General features: G+C 39.7%; 2 protein-coding genes across 13 annotated transcripts in view; one reads left to right on the top strand and one right to left on the bottom strand.

Moving 5' to 3' along the window:
- Positions 1–22,254, bottom strand: part of MED12L (mediator complex subunit 12L) — a 360,384-nt gene that overhangs the window by 234,219 nt on the left and 103,911 nt on the right. For 10 of the 12 annotated variants that reach the window (XM_060394814.1, XM_060394799.1, XM_060394794.1 and 7 more), the window contains 4 exons: positions 19,175–19,306; positions 15,690–15,816; positions 13,000–13,214; positions 10,549–10,725 (listed from right to left, as the gene is read on the bottom strand). In XM_060394814.1, coding sequence (XP_060250797.1) covers positions 10,549–10,725; positions 13,000–13,214; positions 15,690–15,816; positions 19,175–19,306 — 651 coding nt within the window. Of the gene's footprint in view, positions 1–10,548; positions 10,726–11,586; positions 11,692–12,999; positions 13,215–15,689; positions 15,817–19,174; positions 19,307–22,254 lie in introns of all 12 variants that reach the window. The other 2 variants (XM_042235611.2, XM_060394802.1) reach the window with 1 other exon arrangement.
- Positions 192–7,699, top strand: GPR171 (G protein-coupled receptor 171). Its single transcript, XM_004003253.5, has 2 exons — positions 192–305; positions 5,331–7,699. The coding sequence occupies exon 2, from the start codon at positions 5,390–5,392 to the stop codon at positions 6,347–6,349; it is 960 nt and encodes a 319-aa protein (XP_004003302.1). The 5' UTR covers positions 192–305; positions 5,331–5,389; the 3' UTR covers positions 6,350–7,699.

The following is a 22,254-nucleotide window of genomic DNA, read 5'->3' on the forward strand; positions in this document are numbered from 1 at the left end:
ACAAGAACAAACAAATCTTAATTGTTGAAGAAACTTTGTACAAAATTGAAAAGAACTTCTTGAGGAGGCTTTCATAAAGGTAAAATTTTTTAAAAGAAAAGAAAAAAATAGTTAAACTATCTGCAAACCACAGTTTCATCTACGTCAATATGCAACATTTTAAAACCACACAAAAAGGAAAGGAAATTTTTAGTGCAGCCGGCAGTCCTGCAGCGGGCCTACTACCGCTGAAGCTAGCCAAACAGCTCATGTTTCTCTGAAGACTTGGAGCAAGGCCCGCTGAAGCACAGAGAATACACCTCCAGGTATGTCTTCCTAAATACTTAATATATTCAGTTTCTTTACATGGCAGGGAATCTATGATTTTCAGTGCTTAAACCATGTGAGCTGAAAATGCCAACATGTAATAAGGTTGCTGTGCAAGAAGGCACCAATTATTAAACTCCAAATAGATTCTCAGTGTGAACTACACTGTAATTTTCTTCTACCTGAAGACCTCATCCATCCCTTTCAGAAAGACAGCTTAATTCACGCAACACTGAATACTACTTCCTGATGGGAAAGCCTAACTAGTCAGTAACTAGATTTTAAAACTGGATGGATGAAGGCTATGTTGTATTTCTTCACCACAGGGCACAACAGGGCTCTACAAACACTGTGATAGGTAATATCTAGAAAATTCCATTGTGACTTCTGTAAAGAACAACTAATGAGTTATCTCATGAGGGTCTAAGCAATGGGCACTCTCAAACAAAGGAAACACTAGAAATCTCTTCTTGATTTTGCTAGAATACACATGGGCACCTCAGATGTCCATAGGCTAATAATTACTTAAAAAAATATATTCATCGAGCACTTAGTTTTCAAATTCATGATGGAAAACACAGAATGCTATTATAGTATAATTTTACAACTGTTAAATTTTTGATATGACCAAAAGTTTTAAATGAGAAATTTGGGCTTCACTGCAAGCTAGCGGGAGGTTAAAGAAAAACAACTGGGAGGCCCTGCATGACTCTCAAGCACTATGGAGTGAATAGTTACATTGTAATTATTTTTAAATAAATTACCCTCGGCTGGTCAGTTCCAGATAACAGTAGGCTAACTGATCAAAACTAATTAATTCTCTAATCCTCTCTTTACCACAGTCATCTATAAAATGAGACTTTACCATAGGAGCAATAGGGACACTCACAGAAATGTATTATATGTTACGATCATAATGTAACATTTGAAATACAAGGGCCTAGGCCAAAATCCTAGCACCTCTGTAAAGGAACAATGAGCAAAGGTGGGAGGTGACGGTTCATCTACACTGACACTAGCTTTTGACCCAGAGAACAAAACAATGTTCAGAATAAATGGTTAATAAATAAATGGTTATTAGCAAAAGTCAAGTCATAAGGATGTCAGTAAAACCTAGAACAGACTTCAGATCTGAAGGGCTTCCTTTAGGCATTTAGGATAGGCAGGATCGGGGCTGGGAAGGATAAAGGTAGAGAGCCTAGAAAATCATCAACAAGGTGGGACCCTAGTCTGCTCCAACAAGCCAGGGAACCCTGTCCAACACCCAGGTGCCAGACCTCAGTGTCCTCAAACCCAGGGACTGGACCAAATGTTATAAATAAGGGTTCCCTGCATCCTGGCAGTCCTATGAGCCCCAAATCCTATCACAACAAAAAGTACAAAGGAAGGAAGGAAGTGCTCCCAGAACAGCAGGGGTCCCACCAATTAAACTACAGAGTTGGGAGGAAGACAGTGCAGATGACATGGAGAGACTACAAACAGCAATTCTGAAAAAAAGAGAAGGCTTAGGCTTAAAAGATAGAACCGAGAATTTTTTTTTAATATATCTATTGTAAAATGAAACATCAAAACACACAGAGCCTAAATGTCATTCATTAGTATGTAGGGGAAAAATTAAGAATGAATATTCTATTTCTGCTCTTCTACATGAAAATTTTTAGACTATAGTTCCTGACAATAGTAAGCACTTAGTGAAGGCTTGATATTGTAATAAAAATAAGACAAGTATCATATGATTCCACTTATATGTGGAATCTAAAAATAATGGTACAAATGAACCTATCCATAAAACACAAAGGGTCACAGATGTAGAAAACAAACTTATGGTTACCAAGGGTAAAGTGGGGAGGGATAAACTGGGAGATTGGGATTGACATAAACACACTGCTGCTGCTAAGTCACTTCAGTCGTGTCCGACTCTGTGAGACCCCAGAGACGGCAGCCCACCAGGCTCCCTCGTCCCTGGGATTCTCCAGGCAAGAACACTGAAGTGAGTTGCCACTTCCTTCTCCAAAGCATGAAAGTGAAAAGTGAAAGTGAAGTCGCTCAGTCGTGTCCGACTCTTCGCTACCCCAAGGACTGTAGCCTACCAGGCTCCTCCGTCCATGGGATTTTCCAGGCAAGAGTACTGTATATAAAATAGATAACTAATAAGGACCTACTGCAAGCACAGGGAACCCTACTCAATACTCTGTAGGGACTTACACAGGTTAAAAAAAAAAAATCTAAAAAAGAGTAGATATATGTTTGCTGTACAACTAAAATTAGCACAACATTGTAAATCAAGTATAAGCCATTATTCCTCAAAATGATAATAATAACCACTATTATTATTATTACTACTGAGACACAGTTTCAAAGTGGTTTTGAACATGGCTTCTAAGATCAGACTGTCTGGCTGGGAATCCTGGCTCTACAGTTAATCAGCTATAAAACCGCAAGTGCCACTCAACCTCATGGTGCCTCAGCTTTCTCATCTATAAAACAGGGATACAAATGACCTAATTTTGTTCCTTTTTATAGCCAGGTAATATTCCATGGTATATATGTACCACAGCTTTACCCATTCATCTGTCAGTGGACATTTAGGCTGCTCCAGGTCCTGGCTACTACAAACAGTGCTGCAGCCAACACTGGGGTGCATGTGTCTTTTTGAATCACGGTTTTCTCAGAGTATATACCCAATATATGGGCTCACTGGATCATATGGTAGCTCTATTTTTAGTTTTATAAGGCACCTCCATACCCCAATTTAAAAAAGGTAAGGGAGACAACATCTATATGATAGAAATAATAAAAAGTTAAATCAGTACATGTAAAGTATTTGGCATGGTACCAGATACAAAGAATGTGTTTGATGACTATCACTGAGTTTAGTACAGAATGATGTTATTCCTGGACTCTCAAGTCCTATCTCAAGTAGGGAAATGGGAAAAACATGTACTCTCTTTAAATATCCCTTTAATTTAGAAAGCTTTATATATATCCGCCTTATCCATCCACTTACATATTGTTTCACCCCAAGATGTACCCAATGGATCATTAAATAATTAGGAGAATTAATGATTTAAAAAAGCTTCTAAAGTTTTTGTGTTTTCAAAAGGATGTTTCAGAGAAGTGGCCTTCTTAGCCCCTAAAGTTACTGGTTGCTATTTTTAAAAGCTGCACATGAATTTTTTTCTTGCTAAAACACAAAACCTTCTGATCAATAAATCAAAGGAAGGAAATTGTTTAATATTCATGAGGAGGGTGCCACAGCCCTAAGGGCATGAGTTTATGAAGACTAGTTTGTTTAACTTACGCTATACATCATCCAATATTCCAGATTTGGAGGGAACATGACAAGACTTTGTCACTATCAGAGATGATCATAATGGTTCCAAGGGCAGGACTTACACACTTGGCCTTGACTGCCTTGAAACCCACAATGAAAGAAGGAAAAAAAAAAACCCTAAAGTGCTAAAGTTAGATGTTTTGATACATCTATCTATATATATATATATATAACTGAGCTTCTCTTCTGAGAACTTTGTAACCAACAATCATATACCCTTGCCCTGCTAAGTCACTTCAGTTGTGTCCAACTCTCTGCGACCCCATAGACGGCAGCCCACCAGGCTCCCCCATCCCTGGGATTCTCCAGGCAAGAACACTGGAGTGGGTTGCCATTTCCTTCTCCAATGCATGACAGTGAAGAGTGAAAGTGAAGTCGCTCAGTCGTGTCCAACTCTTAGCGACCCCATGGACTGCAGCCTACCAGGCTCCTCCATTCATGGGATTTTCCAGGCAAGAGTACTGGAGTGGAGTGCCATTGACTTCTCCGACTCTTGCCCTAGAAGCCTTTAAAATACAATCTTGGGTCAAACTTACTGACAAGGAAACATCTATGCAAGCACTGTTTAAGAGAAATACAAAGCAAACCACAAAGCTATTTTAAAACTATCTTGCAGCTACACTTAAAAAAGCAAAAGCAGGAGAAATTAATTTTAATAATATAGTTAACCTAATGTATCAAAAATATCATTTCAATATATGCTCAATATAAAAATTACTGACACATTTTACTAACTGTGGCATTACATGCATAAAATAGCACAATTTTACTCCTTAAGCTTTTGAAATGTGACCAGTTCAAACTGACTTGTGCTGTAAATGCAAAGTACACACTGGGTTTTAAAGATTTAATGTAAAATATTGTAAGAATAGTGCAAGTAGTGACTACTCTTTATAATATTTCATACTAAATATTTTTTAAGACCCAGTGCGTACTTTGCGCTTACAGCACAAGTCAGTTTGGACTGGTCACTTTTCAAGGGCTTAATGGTCATCTGTGGTTGTAGGTTACCAACCCAGACAGGACAGGTCTACACCATCATAATCCAGAACATCAGTCAAAGACCAGATGCTAATCCTACAACTTCTGTTAAAAAAGAAAAATGAAACGAAATTCTGATTGTAAAACTGTTCCGGTAGGTTACACAACAAAAGGCCTATTATTTAAATAAAAATCTTTTAGATTTTAGTACAATTTTCTGTCCCCTCTCACCTCCCCTCTCCACCTAGGTTTCTCCAGCATGAAGAGTTCTATCAACCTATGAAAACAAAAGCCAGGAAGCCTCATTGAGAGCAATTCAGGCTCAGCCGCAACCAAACCTTTTGTTTCCTCTATTTCTCAGAAATTCAGTTCACTTATTTCCTCTACAAACTAACTTCCAACCCAACTGGTTACAAACAAGCTATCAGGATGCAAAAGTGTGAATTCAAAAACATCCCTTCTAGCAGCAACTTACACGGGATTTCCCAAAATCACAAAATCAGACCATGGAAACCCCAGGCTTCCTTCCTCGTAATCAAAGATGTTCCCACCAATCCACACATCAAGTAACTTCACCAATAAAATTCTAAGAAGCAGAGTGATTGAGACCATGGTTTCAGGAATATAATTCTGTTTGAAGAAAACAATTTCTAACTTGAATTACTAACCTCCCTTCCCTCTCATTTGTTTTGGTTTTTTTTTTTAACAGATTCTTTGGAGCTTTTTGTCTTTGTTCTTTCTGGACAATCATCCCTACTGTCCTTGAAGATGACCAACAGTTCTACCTTCTGCCCAGTTTACAGAGACCTAGAGCCATTCACATATTTCTTTTATTTAGTTTTCCTCATTGGAATTATTGGAAGTTGTTTTGCAACCTGGGCTTTCATACAGAGAAACACCAGTCACAGGTGTGTGAGCATATACTTAATTAATTTGCTTACAGCTGATTTCCTGCTTACTCTGGCATTACCAGTGAAAATCACTGTTGACTTGGGTGTTGCACCCTGGAAGCTGAGGATATTCCACTGCCAAGTGACAGCCTGCCTCATCTACATCAATATGTACTTATCTATAATCTTCTTAGCATTCGTTAGCATTGATCGCTGTCTTCAGTTGACATACACCTCCAAGATTTATCGAATACAAGAACCTGGGTTTGCTAAAATGATATCAGCTGTTGTGTGGCTAATGGTCCTTCTTATAATGGTGCCAAACATGATCATTCCCATCAAAGACATCAAGGAAAAGCCCAACGTGGGCTGCATGGAATTCAAAAATGAGTTTGGAAGAAACTGGCATTTGCTGACAAATTTCATAAGTATAGCAATATTCTTCAATTTCTCAGCCATCATCTTAATATCTAACTGCCTTGTAATTCGACAACTCTACAGAAACAAAGATAATGAAAATTATCCAAACGTGAAGAGAGCTCTCGTCAGTATACTTCTGGTGACTACAGGCTACCTCATATGTTTTGTTCCTTATCACATTGTCCGAATCCCATACACCCTCAGCCAGACAGAGGTCATATCTGACTGTTCCACCAGGATTTCACTTTTCAAGGCAAAAGAGGCCACACTGCTCCTGGCTGTGTCCAATCTGTGTTTCGATCCAATCCTGTACTATCATCTCTCAAAAGCTTTCCGATTAAAGATCACTGAGACATTTGTTTCCCATAAGGAGTCCAAGGCTCAAAAAGAAAAATCAAGGTCTGAAAACAATGCATAAATACAGGATTTTTTTCATGCTATAACTTCTTGCCTCACTAGGCAATTAAGTGTACAAACTCCTGGGAAGGAGGGAGAAAAGAGCCTCCGTAAGTGAAAATACAGACAGAGGGCAAATGCGGCTTGGTTTACCAAGAAACTGTTTCTGAATACAAGCCCAACTGTACTCTTGTGGTTGTTGATGCTCCTTAATACAAATGTTTGTACAAAAAAAAAACAAAAAACTAAAAAATCTTGTTGAACCAATATAAACCCTGCAATATCCTTAAAACCTAAGTGAGTTCTATGACACAGAGTCTGAAATATTCATTAGGTATTCATTTAAAGGCCTGGAGCTGACTTCTGATAGAAATACGCAAAATACTCTCTATGTGAGTTGCCAGAAAGCCCTTTAGCAACACACTTTAAAGCCCTTTAGATCACTTTTTAAAAAAAGCGGGGGGGAGGGGGGGGGGTGATTTCTTACCTAAAATCACCTGAGCCTGATTGATTTTTAATCCATCACTTAAAAACAGTAACTTTTTGGCTCAATGCTCCAATTTTTAACATCTAAGTGTGTCCTACCACAACAGCTTACAATTTTTTACTTATAAAAGGGCTCGGAAAAGCATGGTTTTTGAACGTACCTTATATTCTACCTACAGGTTATAAATAACGATTTTTTTTACTGTTAGTAATGACAAATTCAGTGATTTCTTATATTTATTTGTAGCAGTAAAGAACATACCCCATAACATTTTCAAGTGGGGGGGTTGTTAAGTTATACTAACTGCCAAAACTACTGTTTTGGAACTCACATCAAAGGTATGGAAAACTAGCACCAGTCAAATAGCCTTGAAATAGACATGTCGGCTCCACATTTCAAGGACTTCTTAGAAAGAAAAGCAGCATGAGCTTAGCTGAAATGTGCCCCGAGGTCCTAAAGTTGAGTGTGACCCCATGGGGGGCCCAGCCATGCAATGTGTGCATGGCTCCACTCTCAAGAGTCATACGGATCCAATCCTCTCAAATGCAAGTAAAGCAGAAAGGGTTCGGTAGACGGTATTAAATGAAGACTGACTTACGGGAGGGAGACTAAAAAATCAAGATAAGCATATATAAGACTTTGTATTGCTTTTGTTTCCATTATAAAAGCCCACATCAAAACAATCAGTAATGCAATTATTAAGAAATGGTGTTGTTTGAGCAAAAACAAACACGCAGACACAGAGAACAGAGTAGTGGTCACCAGAGGAGGAGGGTGACATGGGTAACGGGGATCAGCTGTTTGGTGACAAAGGGAAACTAAGTTTTGGGTGGAGAGCACACTGCGGGGGATACCGCAGTAGAAATAAAATGTTTACACGTGGAACATCTCTAATGTTATAAATCAACACTACCTCAATAAAAATAAATGATCTCGGGGGGTTTGGGACTGGGAACACGTGTACACCTGTGGCTGATTCATGTTGATGTGTGGCAAAACCAATACAATACTGTACAGTAAAAAATAATAATAATAAATAAAATAAAGATAACTAAAATAAATAAATAAATAAATGATCTCAAAGGATAGGAGGGATGGTAGGAGGGAAGAAAGGGAGAGAGAAAGACAGAAAGAAAAATAAGGAAAGAGGGAAGAAAAGGAAGGAAGCAAGGGAAAAGAAATGGTGTTCCTGAAAAGTAACAAGTTTGAATTCCAGACTCATTTTTTAGCTCTGTGCCGCGAACTATTTTCTGACAGCTGAACCTTGGACAACTCCTGCCCATAGCTTTACTACACATTGTCTGAGGATGTACAGTCTAAGCAGAACAGTACATGAGAAAAGGCACCCAAAAAAGTGCCCATGACACCTCTAACATGGCAGGCACTGCACCAGCCCCAGGGGGCTAGTGGTAATGACAGCAAGCCCTGTCGGTTATCACATGTCTGACACAGATAGGGTCTAAATGACCCTAAATGATCTGTGGCAGAGGCTGGCTGAATGCCTGGACACTAGGACCTGGGCTTGGTGGCCACTGAGAGCACAGTCTTACTGATGAGCACATGAAGACATCATTCATACAAGAGCATATATGAAACTGGCTTACTTTTCTGAATCTTTTAGTCAAGGTGCCTTTTAGTCTTCTCTCCTTGGCCTTCACTCACTAGAGCCACATTTTAGAGACAAAGTGGGGGCGGGGGCGATAAAAAACAAACTGTTTATTTTTAAATCATATTCTTGTATTCTCATGTGCATAATAGGCGAGTCAGACTCACGACAGCATCCACAATGGCACAGTTTTACTAGTATACGCTTTTATTTCCCCTTTTCTGATGGTTTAGTCTCAATTACACTCACAGTAAAGGCACTTCTAGACAACTGGTAATAGAAGGCTATTAAAGAATTCTACCCTCTAATGTCAAATTTCTAGCAGCTCTTTTATGATTTCGCATCGCAGCTGAATTCTGTCATAATCCATCAGGAGACTTGGTCCCTGGGAATCATTCACGCTCTTTCCTCTAAAGAAGAGGACAGTCTTGAGAATTTCAGTGCTGGGAACAGCTGTGTCACCACAGATCACATGAAGTCACAATCACAGAGGAAAGAAGCGCATGCTCGCGCAGCCCCCTGCTCTCACACCCACACACACAGGGAGCCCTGCAAAGCGCTGCTCACCCAGGAGAAGAGCACAGAACCCTCAACCAGTCTCAACCATTTTCAAGTTTCTGCCACATTTCCTTCCTTTCCCCTATTTTTTCCAAATACACATTTTGGGATAATTTAAAATTTACAGATAAAGCAAAAAGATAGTACAGACAGTTCCCATATCTTCTTCATCTAGTTTGCCCTAGAGCTAAAGCCTTTCGTACCACGATGTATTCATCAAAACCAGGACATTAACACCAGTACATTAATATTAACTCAACTCTAGACTTCAATATGAAATCTTTTTGACTATTTTAAAACAAATCAGACATCATGATGGTTCACCCATGAATTCTTTAAGAATTAAATATCTATCTAAAATATCAAGCTACTGTTCCTACTGCCCTAAATACACTGTGAAGTTGTTCCAATATGCAGAAAATGAGTGATACCCACAGGTAGCAGATGAAAAATATTGGTATATTCAACCAGTAATGAAAAAGAAACAATTTTAGTTACTTTCAATATAGTCCTAGACATAGGATAATTAACAAGGGGTTCTTAATTGTAACAAGAAAATAAAATATATGGGTGTAGTGATTTTGAAAGTCATTTCAGAGAATGTTCAAAAATAACCAAAAAAATTTAAAAATTTAAGAAACTATTTAGCCTAGAGATCAAAGCTCCTCAAAGGTGTCCAGGAAATAATATAATATGCACCTCACAATTACATTTTTTTAAAAAATAGTAGTAATAATAGTCTTCTATTAAAAAAAAACAGACTCACTGAAATAAGTTAAAATTCCACGAAAAAGGATAGTGAACCTAAGAATTTTTTTTTGTTATAAATTTTGGCCCAATTTTCATAACATATAGCAGAAAACTAATCTTGTTTCCCTTCAAAATAAACCACATCACTTGTTATGACTCAAACACTAAATTTCCCAGCAACTATTTCCCATGTGCTATCATCCAGTTCTTAAAGTCAACAAGTGGAAATCCAAGTCCATCACATATATGACCTTTTCTATGAAGCATGAGCCAATTTTTCAACCAGATGTTTTCCCCTCCTCCCATCTTTATTCTTTCAGAGTAGAAGAGTTCTGGGAAAGTCAAACGGTTCACTTTTCAGTGGACACTTGGGTTTTTACTCAAGTTATTTCACTTATTCTGGGGCTTGTCATTTTATAGACATTTGTCTCCCTATCTTTTTCATCTTTTCTGTGCTCAAAAGTTCTTACTCATCTGTACAATGCCAAAAGTACCTACCACAATACAGTGCAGATAAAAGCTACTTAGTAAATGAGTTTCAAATCAAAGTAGGAAAATACATACCAACATCATTTGCAGTGACTCAGATGCTGTTAGTTCAAGTATACTAATGTGAAAAATTTTGCTAAATGTCAGTAGTACGATACCATGAATGTAGACTACACGAGCACATAAGCTACATGGTAAGAACCATAACAAACAAAAGCAGGTGGTGAATACAAAAAACTCACCTCTTTCATATGTAGTACTCAGGCAAGCAGTTGAATAATCAGTGACCCTACAATGAAATGATCAGCTTGCCAACTGACAAGCGACTTACCAGAGGTATGGGAAAATGGGTTGCATACTGCAGGTGTCGTAGGAGGTCATAATTAGATGGAAAAATCAACTCCCTTGGTTTTTCTCTCTTCAACAGCTTCTCACCATTAACTGACATTCTTCTGCCCAGAGAAGGGTTGGCACTCTCACAGGACTCTCCAGGCATGGGAGAAAAAATCTAAGTCATGTAAAACAAACGTTGGAGACTGTAAATGAAAGCGCGAAACCAAAGCACACAACTCCAACACACAAGACACTCGTACCATATCTTCTCCTTATTTAACCATTAGCAAAATAATGAACTGTGTCAATTTCCACAAATTTCATATTCAGATCAGGAGCATCATCCCCCGTTCCAAAGATGAGAAAGTGGCAACCACACACACAGGTAAGAAATGTGCATGGCTCCATTTCCCAGAGGACCAGGGATAAAATTAGACTGATAACTAAGTGTCTTCCTCATAGGGCTACATTTCCTACAAAAACATATACAAAGAAATAATTCACTTATAAAGCTCATGAAAAACAGATACAAAGGTTTTAGTCTGTACCCCAACCAAGATGTGTTTTCATAAAGAGTTAGTTACACACTGAGATCCATGAGGAAGAACACTTTGTAATTATGCCGAGATAAAGTAGAAGAATGTACAAGAAGTCCAGAGCCAGGAAAGCTGTTATTTAGAAGCTGAACACACATCCAGCAAATCAACATGGCCTGTCCTGATGAAATGATATTCATGGATTCCTGAGAGATAATGATCTCTAAACAAAGGAGTCACGGTCAACCAGGAGGATGAGAGTGTTTTAATTTACAGGAGGAGGGAATGCAGTGAAAACTGAGGATGAACTGAAATGAGACAGCAGTGTGAGATGATGAACTGTGGCCTGGGGTGGAATTCATTCCAGAGAAAGACACTTACATCACAAGTACAGGGGCCATGCCAATACACAAGGCAAGGGGCAGGAGGAGGAGACAGCGGGGGATAGAGGTGGGGGAGGAGGGGTTCATGGTCAATAAGAATTGGAAGGTTGAACCTACTGGAAATTCCGAAACAAAGTCAGTTTTAAAGTCATTCTTGTCTACTTCATCAAAAATATTAGTAGTTCCTGAGTCAATGCCCATATGCGCCATAATAGTCTGTTCCTGATAATTGCCAGAGAAAGAAAGTCACATTGTAAATTTTGTAGTTCATTAAGAAGCTGAAGCTAAAACATGACAGTGACATTAAGTCATCTTATGTCTTTTTTCCCCTCAGTGTGTTTTTCTTCAATAAAAGAAAAGGAAGTTAAGATACACACTGCTTTACAAAGTCACGTTCTTTGTCCTCATGATAAAAAAGATTTAACTTCCGTGCTATTTCAAGAAAAAAATTGCACAAACTTCCTGATTAAAACCAAACTGACCATAATTTCCTTCTTGGGGCTATTCCCAGTCACATGCTCACCAACTAGCCTTAGTAAGAAAAATCTAAGTATATTTAACATACAAAATACCTTGATGTCCAAAAACAGCAAACAAAAGAGAGAGACAGAGAAACATAGAAAAAGCATAAACAGGTAAAGTAATTTTATGTTTTACTCTAACTTTTTTTACTGTGGACAAATTTAGAAACAAAAGTATTCATATTAAACAAGTAATTTTCAAAAATATTTAAGAGTATAAACTATAAATTCACATGTGCAATTCTAAAGGCACATTTTTAAATTACAAAGATAGCCATTATTGTAAAATATCATAACAGCATATGCTGAAACTCTCACAGGACCAATATGAGGCTTTATTTTTCAGAAACTATCATAATCTCTAACAATTTTCTATTATTTCCCATCACCAACTTCATGTTTTTGGCCTTGAAAAGTCCCATAAGTACCTGGAACAATGTCCAAAATATCAGAAAATTGGCAGAAAATGATAAAGTCATACTCACAGCATAAAGTAATTTGCTGAAAAGCGCAATTCTACGTTTGAAAGATAGATTAAATTTGCAATTAATTGAAATGAAAATATAATGTGTTATGACTAAAACATACGTATAAAACAGCAATATAAGTATCAAACAGCGATATAAGTAATGAGACATTGGGGGAAAGATGCTATTTAGAATAAAAACAGTCATGACATCAGGGCCAAAACAAGTCCAAATTTGAGGCTAAACATTACAGTAAAACTGGAGATTAGAAATACATAAAACTGGAAGCACACAATTCCAATTCAGTGAAAAATGTGATGGCCTGTCGAATCTTTTCAGTTTTAGCATACCCAGAAGAAAATTCTAGAAGATATAAACTATAGTCCAAATTTTGTTGTGTCAGTGAGAAGCAGCAATAAATGAGCTTTGAAACAAGTGACTACAACTGAAAAGCCATCACCCTTCCACCAGCATGCAACCCTTCCAAAAGTGATTCCCAGCACAGTTCAGGTCCAAGGCGGGGGCCCCTCCCAGGACCGTACCTCCATTTTCATGTCGTGGTCCTTTGGATAGTGCTCGTCTGTATTCTCTCCTGCTGGCGACCGCGGTCGCGTGGAGGCGGTGACAGACAGGTCTCCCCGAGAGATGAGGGTGCACATGTAGGCGTCGTGGGAGAAGACGTCGTGCCGGATGAACTCGCAGAAGAGCAGCACCAGGTTGACGAACTCCACCTTCTCGCATTCACTGTTTGGATCCGCTGTGAGGAGACAAAGGCCATCAAGAGTTCAGTTTCCCTGACTGAGGAGAGGAGAAAAAGAACAAAGACAAGCACTCAGGCTTAAAATTTTCACTATTTTTCCTATTCTCTCTCTTTATTTTTAATAAAGGATTTATTGGAAAATTCGCTACAGACATCTAGCTTCCATTGCAGAACCAGTACACCAGTTCTCTCCCCACTGTACCTGCAAAACAGCATCCAGTGTTCAAGGCACTGTCTCAAAATTAAAGGTAGTGGTCCCTGGCAAATGAATGACCATTTAAGCAACCGTGTAAACACACAAAATTTCAGGTAAGAGGAAAAAAAAGGCAAGGCGAGATTACTCTCCTCGCATTCTACTTTTATAACTGTTATGATTCATGATTCATATCTGTCTGTTCTATTTTGAGCATCTGTATACTCGGGGGAAGGGGGGTGGTGGGGTGGGAATGGAGCACTTTTTCAAAGGAGACATCACAACAGAACCATAATTCAGATGGTATCTGAAAAAAGCTAGTGAGTAGAATCCACTGAAAAGGAAAAGGAACAATACAATAAAAAGGGCCCCAAGATGAAGCTGTCATCTTTTAAAATTCATAAGTAAGCTATTTAACTTATGACTTTTAATATTGCAACTACACTCTCAAACTTTGTATCTCTACCTTTGAGATAAGGTTAAAAATGATTAAACTACTAAGACTAACCTACAAAGCTCAGGCCGTGGTATCATCACACTCAAACACTGAGAAAGACGACAGATGGACCCAGGGAACACTAAACTCAGAGCCCTAAAATCTTAAGCCTGTATGTCTGTTCTTGCTCACCTCCAAACTCTATGGCGAGAGAAAACTCTTCAGAGAAGCAGAAGAGCGTTCCCTGACAAAGCAATAAACAGGATCCAGAGCAACCCAGGCACAGGAGGAAGAACTTTTTCCCAAAGCAACAACAGGAATGGGGATGGGATGAGGGGAGCAAAGACCAAGTGTCTGTCTCCCCCAGGACACAAGGTACATCCAACTGCTAACTGCCATTCCCAACAACACGGTTTCTCCTCTCCAGAATCTCTCCTGTCTTTCTCCGGCTTCAGCGCTTCCTCCGTTCCAATCACCAGTTTGGCTAAGGTTCTTGTTCTCCTTTACCCTAGGATAGCCACCAAGAACCTAAAAAAACCTCACCCCCAGGCGTCACTCAACTGAAAATGAGGTCCTCCTCAGAGGAGTCAAAGCAGCACTATTTCTTGCTGCTTCATCTCTCTCTCCTCCATAGATACTTTCCTGTTCTGCCTCCCACACTTTTTCTCCCTTTCCTGTCACTTTTTGCCATTTTTCTGTTGGTCCACCATCATCTATAGTCATGTATGGATGTGACGGTTGGACTATGAAGAAAGCTGAGTGCCAAAGAACTGATGCTTTTGAACTGTGGTGTTGGAGAAGACTCTTGTGAGTCCCTTGGACTGCAAGGAGATCCAACCAGTCCAGCCTAAAGGAGATCAGTCCTGGGTGTTCATTGAAAGGACTGATGTTGAAGCTGAAACTCCAATACTTTGGCCACCTGATGCAAAGAGCTGGCTCATTTGAAAAGACCCTGATACTGAAAGTATCAGGAAAGATTGAGGGCAGGAGGAGAAGGGGACAGCAGAGGATGAGATGGTTGGATGGCATCACCGACACAATGGACATGGGTTTGGGTGGACTCCGGGAGTTGGTGATGGACAGGGAGGCCTGGCGTGCTACAATTCCTGGGGTCACAAAGAGTCGGACACGACTGACCGACTGAACTGAACTGAAGATAAGATACTCCCTGCTGTACTTCATCAAATAAAAACCTCAAAATAACATTAAGCCAACTGAGCTTACACAAATGATTTTTTTTCAAGTTTCCATCCACAGTATAAACCCACTTGGTGGTTGTTTATTCCCCATCCCCACCCTACTCCCCACCAGCAGTGGAATAATTAAGACACAAAAAGAACATGATAGAACACGAACAACTAAGGGAGCACAGACAAGCCGTCGACCATCTTCACAAATCATTTCCTTGTATCAGAAACCTGCTTCTAAGGTACCTTTGTTTTACCTTTGCCCCCTTTTAACATTAGAAGTTAGAAAATCAGAAACTTAGGAAACAGGGAAAGAAGAGAAGTTCATCATCACAATAACTGTCGTGAGTGTCACAGGACCTTAATGCCGCTCTTCTGGTAAGAAAGATCTAGAAAGGGAAAATTAATCCATCAAATACAAGAGAACGAACTGACCTATTGTTTTAACTACTAAAACTCCAGAAATGTTCAAGTCTTTGAAGACTGTCATAAAAGCATCCACTGATAACTGCCCCAAAATTTTGTTCAGTAAAATATGCAGCATATTCAGTGTAAATTACATTGATAAGATTACAGGTAAGGGAGAAAAACGATCAGTTCCCAAAAAAAAGGTCAATTCCCTTGTTTAAGATCTAGAAGCAAAGATCTTTACTTACACAAGGAGGGGGCCTGTGTATCTAAAAACCTTAGAAGAACATTCTGGAAAACAGGTAAACTAGATCCAGTGAGGGAGGCTGAGGAAATGGACTCCTTCTCATCTAAGACTTCGGATTCACCACATCTCTGAGATTAAAAACAAACAAGCAAAGTTAATTATTAAAGACAAGTACAGTCACAATGGGTCAAGAAATGTGTTGGTTTTCCATTAACATTTACATTCTTGGATAAAACATGCAAAATTGAGATCTCTATACTTATTTGAGGACCATGCATCATAAACGAATATAATTTCTGAAAGTTAAGAGAAAGTGAAAGAAAGTGATAAGTCGCTCAGTCGTATCCAACTCTTTTGACACCCCATCCATGGACTATACAGTCCATGGAATTCTCCAGGCCAGAATACTAGAGTGGGTAACCTTTCCCTCCTCCAGGGGATCGTTCCAACCCAGGGATCGAACCCAGGTCTCCTGCACTGTAGGCAGATTCTTTACCAAATGAACAATCAGGGAAGCAACTGCCCCAAAATAACTCAAACAATTTCAAAGAACTCCTGTGAAAAACATTATTCGTGTGATTATAAATGCTACACAGCATAGTATAAATAACCACTGAATGCGTAATACAGTACAATACAATAAACTACTCATTCAGTTCAGTTGCTCAGTCATGTCTGACTCTTTGCAACCCCATGAACTGCAGCACGCCAGGCCTCCCTGTCCATCACCAACTCCCAGAGTTCACCCAAACTCATGTCCATCAAGTCGGTGATGCCATCCAACCATCTCATCCTCTGTCATCCCCTTCTCCTCCGGCCCCCAATCCCTCCCAGCATCAGTCTTTTCCAATGAGTCAACTCTTCGCATGAGGTGGCCAAATTATTGGAGTTTCAGCTTCAACATCAGTCCTTCCAAAGAAATCCCAGAATGGGATCTCCTTCAGAATGGACTGGTTGGATCTCCTTGCAGTCCAAGGGACTCTCAGGAGTCTTCTCCAACATCACACTTCAAAAGCATCAATTCTTTGGCGCTCAGCTTTCTTCACAGTCCAACTTTCATATCCATACATGACCACAGGAAAAACCATAGCCTTGACTAGACAGACGTCTGTTGGCAAAGTAATGTCTCTGCTTTTGAATATGCTATCTAGGTTGGTCATAACTTTCCTTCCAAGGAGTAAGCGCCTTTTAATTTCATGGCTACAAGTACCATCTGCAGTGATTTTTGAGCCCAAAAAAATAAAATCTGACAGTTTCCCTATCTATTTCCCATGGAGTGATGGGACCAGATGCCATGATCTTCGTTTTCTGAATGTTGAGCTTTAAGCCAACTTTTTCACTCTCCTCTTTCACTTTCATTAAGAGGCTTTTAGTTCCTCTTCACTTTCTGCCATAAGGGTGGTGTCATCTGCATATCTGAGGTTATTGACATTTCTCCCAGCAATCTTGATTCCAGCTTGCACCTCCTCCAGCCCAGCATTTCTCATGAACTACATTGGGCATGTATTATTGAGTTTGATTGTTCTGTGTTTGCTTGTGTCAGGTGGTGAATTTACGAGTATGTTAGGAAGTAATGGGTCAAATATCCCTCTAACAAGATTCTTTCCCTCATCACACTTCACCAATTAGCTCTCTCAGAACCTCCTGGAATCTCCACAGTTCAGGAAACATATCTAGAGAAGCTGTTTAACTTCTATATTCTTAAGGCCAGAACTAGAAGACCAGCAAAGGAACAGTTTAAAAGCAATCAGAACCTCATTTTCTGTTCTTTTTGCTATCCCTTTGTTTCTTCCCATTTTCATTATCCATTTTAGCATTAAAACACTATTATATTAGATATGATTTCTTCAATCCATCCTCTTTATAAGAGTCAAATTTTGAATATGGTGTTTAGTAGAAATCAATTATCTTAAACATCTCTAAAAGAATACATTTTTAGAGATGGATACATTCAAATCTATTAAAATTATAGTCATCTATGTGTGAACCTCTTCTGACTGTGTGTGTATGTGTCTTCTGGGACACACAAAGAGGGAAGGGAAGACACAACAAAAAGCATCCAGTAGGAGCAATGTAATTTGAGGAATCACCTTTAGTTAACTAAAGTTTAACCACTGCACTTCTCTTTAGAATATAGTCCATTCATAAATATGTAGGAAAAAAGCAATGAAATGCTTTTCTTAATTTGGCCCTTATAAAAAGGGGCTATGTGGTTTACACCTTAGCGTGAATATCTTTAAGCCCCAATTTCAACAACATGACCCTCTGTATTTGGTGAAAGGTGCTTTCCCAACAAAAGGAGATGTCTATGAAAATATTCTTCCTATTTCATTTTTGTTAATACTGTCATGAGAAGCAGGTGTATCATCAGTAGTGCAACACTGAACGGAGTGAGCAAGCCCCTGTTGTCAAGCTTACACTCACAGGCATTAAAATAGAGGCAATAGGGAAAAGTAAACCAGAATGGCCTGAGAAAGACAGGCTGAAGCGCAGATGAGGCGGTGAGGGAGTCTCCTGAGCAGGTGCCACGTGTTGAGCCAGGAATGCTAGACAAGGAAGTGACGCCTCCTGAAACGGCAACGGCCGTGAAAAGGGGGAACAGAACGTGCCACTCAGAGGCAACAACAAGAGCAAAGGCCTCAAGAGGAATGTGAGCGTGGAATGGACAGGAAGACCAGGGCGGCCGGAGCTGTGAGTGATCTACGGGAGCAGGGGATGAGGTGGGAAGGGCAGGTGGGCGGCTCAGGTGAGGCTCTGTCGGTCTTGAGAAGGAGCCATCAGGTGTTTTAGGAAGAGGACAATATGATCCGTTTCCATGGTGAAAAGTCAGCTCTGGAGGCTGTGTGGAGGGTGGTAGGGAGGGAGGGGGAAGAGACAGAGACAGGGGGCAGGAGACCCCACAGTTATCCAGGTGAGAAGTGACAGCGTGGTCAGAACACGCACACACCTCCTCCACCCCTAGAAAGGAAGAAAGGAAGCCTCATTTTGATGCTCTCCTTCAACAAAGCTATGCTGACGACGTTAGCTTTGTTGGTTCCTTTCCAATCGACTCCAGAGGCTTTAACTGCTCTCTCTGGGGCCAGAATACAGTCTCAAACATGAACACAAATCGGCGTCTGTAATCTCACAGTCACAATGGCCTCAAGAAAGTATATCCATATTCATTAAACACACGGGTGCACATATACATAAAAGGTATATCACACCAAACGTACAGACATATATGTATGTGTGCACATCTTAACCTCACAGAGGGAGATTTCCATTCTAAGTCAGATTTTAAAGTTTGATTTTTAAATTAGTCCAGAATATAAATTACGGGCTTCGTCAACTTAGAGGGGTCATGCTATGAAGTCCTTATGTGAATTTGTACATTCTTCCTTTTTCTTTTAAAAAGAAAAGAAAAAACAGCACAATGAAAATAAGAAACAGAATCCCATTCAAAGCAGTATTGTTAACAACAAGCAGAAAGAAAGTCAAGTCTACCTCTGCCTCGATTTCCGCTTGTCTCTTCTCCAGGAGTTTTGCCACAGCCATCGCCCTGTGCTTGCCTGACCGTTTACAGCTCACAGCCCATTCACACAGCAGCGTCACCACAGCTTCATCGTTGGGGGCAACCTAAGGACCAAGAGAAATGGGTACCAGCCATGTCACATGAAATATTCACCTGATGAATGAGAGTTAGGATGCAGGCAGCAGAAAATTTAAACTGTTGAAGCTTTCTTCTTAGTACAGTCATTTCAGAAAGTGTTCCCAGATCTATTTCAATTGAGGTATAAAGAGTAAAACTTTAGTCACAAGGATGGAAATCACTTACAACAGCTGAGTCTGTGATAATTCCAAGAGAATTAGTTTCCTTGTATATGCCTTTACTTGCACAGATCATAACCCAGCCCGTCAAGCATCCAGAATTCAAAGGAAGCAGAAAGGGACATCGACTACTGAGTATCAAGAACACATGTAAACCCGTGATTCATATCAATGTATGGTAAAAACCACTACAATATTGTAAAGTAATTAGCCTCCGACTAAAAGAAATACAAAGATAGGGAAAAAAAGAAACAAATATAAACCTCAAAAAAAAAAAAAAAAAGAACAGCTGGTACAAAGCCCAAGTACCAGCTTCACTCCGCTGCTGACCCCCTCGGGCCCTTACTCACAGCCTCAATCAACACATAATCCCAACAAGCCAGGCTAGCGAGTCATCCAGTCCAAGGAGGAATTGCAAGGAACAAACTGGAGGGCTGCTGAACAAAACCTGCTGCCTTAGAAACAACAAGCATGAAGAATGACACCCAGGCACGGAAAGGAGCAAGGGTTACAAGCAGACCCAGTTAACAAAAGATGGGAGCCCACATCTGTGTAGGGCTCAGCACTGCCACCAGAACTACCAGCTGTAGCTGCCGTGGCCTAGACATGAGACCACACACTGAGGACGAGAAGAGTCAGAGAACGGCCACAGGGACCCAAGCAACGGTTACAGCGGGCGCGATGGCGGGGTTTACAGTAAGAAGGGGGATTGTCCTTTTGTGCAATCTCACCTTCCTTATAGAGGATCTATGCCTCCAGACACAGAACATCAACTGCACATTTTTAACATTCATTCGGTTGCATAAACACTATGCCAAAAGGGCCAGACAGTCACAGTACTAGCATTTATAAGCTATGTGAGAAGTTCTTAACTTTTCAGAATTCAGAAGCTCAATTAAGACTATGACAGCTATGAGCACAGGCCCAAGAAAAACATACATATACACACAGGTACTTTAGCACAACATTTCAGATGGTTTGTGGACTCTGACAAGACATCCAAGAATAATCCCAGGATAAGATTCCCTAATCATCTTTTAGATACCAGCAGACAATTCAGACCATGAAAATCAGTTTATTCCAAAATTTTTACACTTCCTATCCTAAACTCAGTCAAACTCTTTATCTTAAAACAAAGAAATATTAAATTATCTAGGGCAGATATCTCAAAAAGAGTTCTGAATCTTTTAATGTAAAACAAGAGAAATATTTCAATCACAAAGTATAAAGACAACATAACATTTTTAAAAAGAAAGCAAATTGGGAGGAATGACTTCCTGGATTCAATCTAATCCCAGGAAAAGCAAAAATATAAATGTCAATGCAGTGATGCACTGCATGCTTAGCTTTATAATATTAAAGAGAACAAAAGAACTTACTTTAAAAACAAAGCCAACAGTTTTAAATAAGTTCATCAGCAATGTGCATATCTACATTTACAATGTCTCCACTACATGCCTACTACATGCCTCCATTACATGCCTACTGCATGCCTCCATTACATGCCTACTGCATGCCTCCATTACATGCCTACTGCACACCTCCATTACATGCCTACTGCACGTCTCCATTACATGTCTACTACATATCTACATTTACATGTCTACTACATGTCTACACTTACATGTCTGTATCTATATTTTTTTATTTTCCCTCTGCATCAAACAAAATGAAAATGTGCTACCAAAGAATAATTGACTTACTCAAGTTACAGGCTCTCCTAGACCTGGAAATGCACAGGAAAGAAACTATAAAGGAAAAGACTTCTTTTTAACACATCAAGAAACTGACCCACTGGTTTGGGGCAGAAATATGCTAGAAAATCAGTCTTAAGAAAAAGAGAATTCATTTCCAAGAACACTTATTAAGCACCGAGGATATGCTAGTCTTTGAGGAAACCAGAATTTTAAAGATCTGGCCCTTTAAAAGTTTAAAAGTTTACCCTCAGAAAAGGGAACTCACTGTAAGGCAGCAAACTGTTCTGAAGGTGGGGGAGGAAAGGGACTGAGTCTAGGCACGTGCACTTCCGCGTCACATGGGCAATTGAACCCAGGTCTCCTGCATTGCCCACAGATTCTTCAACAGCTGAGCCACAAGGAAAGCCCAAGAATACTAGAGTGGGTTGCCTAATCCTTCTCCAGTGGATTTCCTCAACCCAGGAATTGAACCCAGGTCTCCTGCCTTGCAGGCAGAATTTTTTACCAGCTGAGCTACGAGGGAAGCCCCTCATAGGTGATGAGCATCCACCTATGCTAGTTTACAGACACCAAGATACAAACATGAAGAAACAGGCCTGCAGTCTACTCACTGCAGCTTGTGGCCTCAAAACGTACTCATTAGGAATTAAGAAAATCAGGGAGACGTGGCACTAAAATATGAGTTTTAAAATATAAAATTTTAATCAATTTGTGCCCATAAAAAGTTATGCATCTCAAAATCTATTTTACCAATAAGTATTTCCCAACACTGGCCAGATTCCAAAAAGTACACTCCTTTCTGAATATCAAACAGCCTGCCAAATGGTGCCACTCTTTCCTTAGGATGTTGGAGTGGAGGAATAAGAGGCAGGCTCAGTAGATGCCAATTTTAAAAGAAACAGTAAGATATTTAAAAGTTTAATGACTAACTTAGAAGAAGATCATATTGGAAAATCAGGTGATATTATACCAACCTGCAGAGAAAGCAAACTATCTCTGCAATATGAATAATTACATATATATTTATATATGAGTCAAGGCAATGGCACCCCACTCCAG

The sequence above is a fragment of the Ovis aries genome, chromosome 1, assembly GCF_016772045.2.
Source record: "Ovis aries strain OAR_USU_Benz2616 breed Rambouillet chromosome 1, ARS-UI_Ramb_v3.0, whole genome shotgun sequence".
NCBI lineage: Eukaryota > Metazoa > Chordata > Mammalia > Artiodactyla > Bovidae > Ovis > Ovis aries.

Bases quoted from the DNA above. Each gene is read 5' to 3' on its own strand.
- GPR171 (XM_004003253.5), top strand. From the start codon at position 5,390: ATGACCAACAGTTCTACCTTCTGCCCAGTTTACAGAGACCTAGAGCCA.